Source organism: Alligator sinensis, unplaced genomic scaffold, assembly GCF_000455745.1.
Source record: "Alligator sinensis unplaced genomic scaffold, ASM45574v1 scaffold113_1, whole genome shotgun sequence".
Taxonomy (NCBI): Eukaryota; Metazoa; Chordata; order Crocodylia; family Alligatoridae; genus Alligator; species Alligator sinensis.
This window is the reverse complement of record NW_005842918.1, coordinates 451,258-452,021: the sequence shown is the minus strand read 5'-3', so window position 1 is coordinate 452,021 and position 764 is coordinate 451,258. Positions and strand designations below refer to the sequence as shown.

At 66.6% G+C, this 764-nt stretch overlaps 1 protein-coding gene across 1 annotated transcript in view; it reads left to right on the top strand.

Moving 5' to 3' along the window:
* The first annotated feature begins 554 nt into the window (after positions 1 to 554).
* The window catches only part of LOC102381264 (phospholemman-like), a 1,811-nt gene continuing 1,601 nt past the window's right edge, over positions 555 to 764 (top strand). Inside the window, exon 1 of the mRNA XM_025192387.1 lies at positions 555 to 616. Coding sequence (XP_025048172.1) covers positions 562 to 616 — 55 coding nt within the window. The 5' untranslated portion in view covers positions 555 to 561. The remainder of the gene's footprint in view (positions 617 to 764) is intronic.

Sequence of the window (764 nt, the reverse complement as noted above, 5' to 3'; positions counted from 1 at the left end):
ATTCGGACTGAGGGGCACCAGCCAGGCTGGGCGCTGTGGGGGGGCCGTTACCAGGCTGTATCTCGGGGTAACCAGTGCCTCCGGCAGAGATTAGCCGGGCCAGTGCCAATCCCCCAGTTAACTCTTTTGGACCCATGGAGAAGGCGCTGCCCCTCCCCGACTGGGCTGCGCATGTGTCTGGATGCCTGGGTTCCCTCCAGCTCTGTCAGGGCAGGGGGGCTGGTGGACCTGGGAGCCCAGACACCTGGGTTCCCTGCTGGGGTGGGGGGAGGTGCTGGGTGTGAGCCGGGGTTTATCATGAGCAAACACTGTAGGGCAGGCTGATGCTGGGACACTAGGCCATGTTGTGACAGTAACTGACCTTTGCCCCTGGTCCTGCGAGGCCATGGGGGCCAGGGGGCTGTGGGAAGGGTAGGGCTGTGGGTCGGGAGTGAGGGGCACCAGCAGAGCCAGGGAGGACAGGGGCTGCAGGTCAGGAGTGAGGGGCACTGGCGGGGCTGGGACAGGCATCCCAGGCGTCGGGGCAGGCCTGATCCTCCTCTCCTCCGCCCCAGGACCACTATGGAGCCTCTCAGCCTGCTGCTCTGCTGGGCCCTTTTGGGGGTAGCCTGTGCTGGTAAGTCCCCCCCCCCCCCCCCTCCAAAGCTGGGGAGAACCCAGGCCTCTGGGCTGCCTGACCTCTGACTCCTATGTCTTCCCTCCCACCACCTTTGCAGGTGAGGATGCCCCCGGCCCCTATGGGGAGTGCCGGCCCCCGTGGGGGG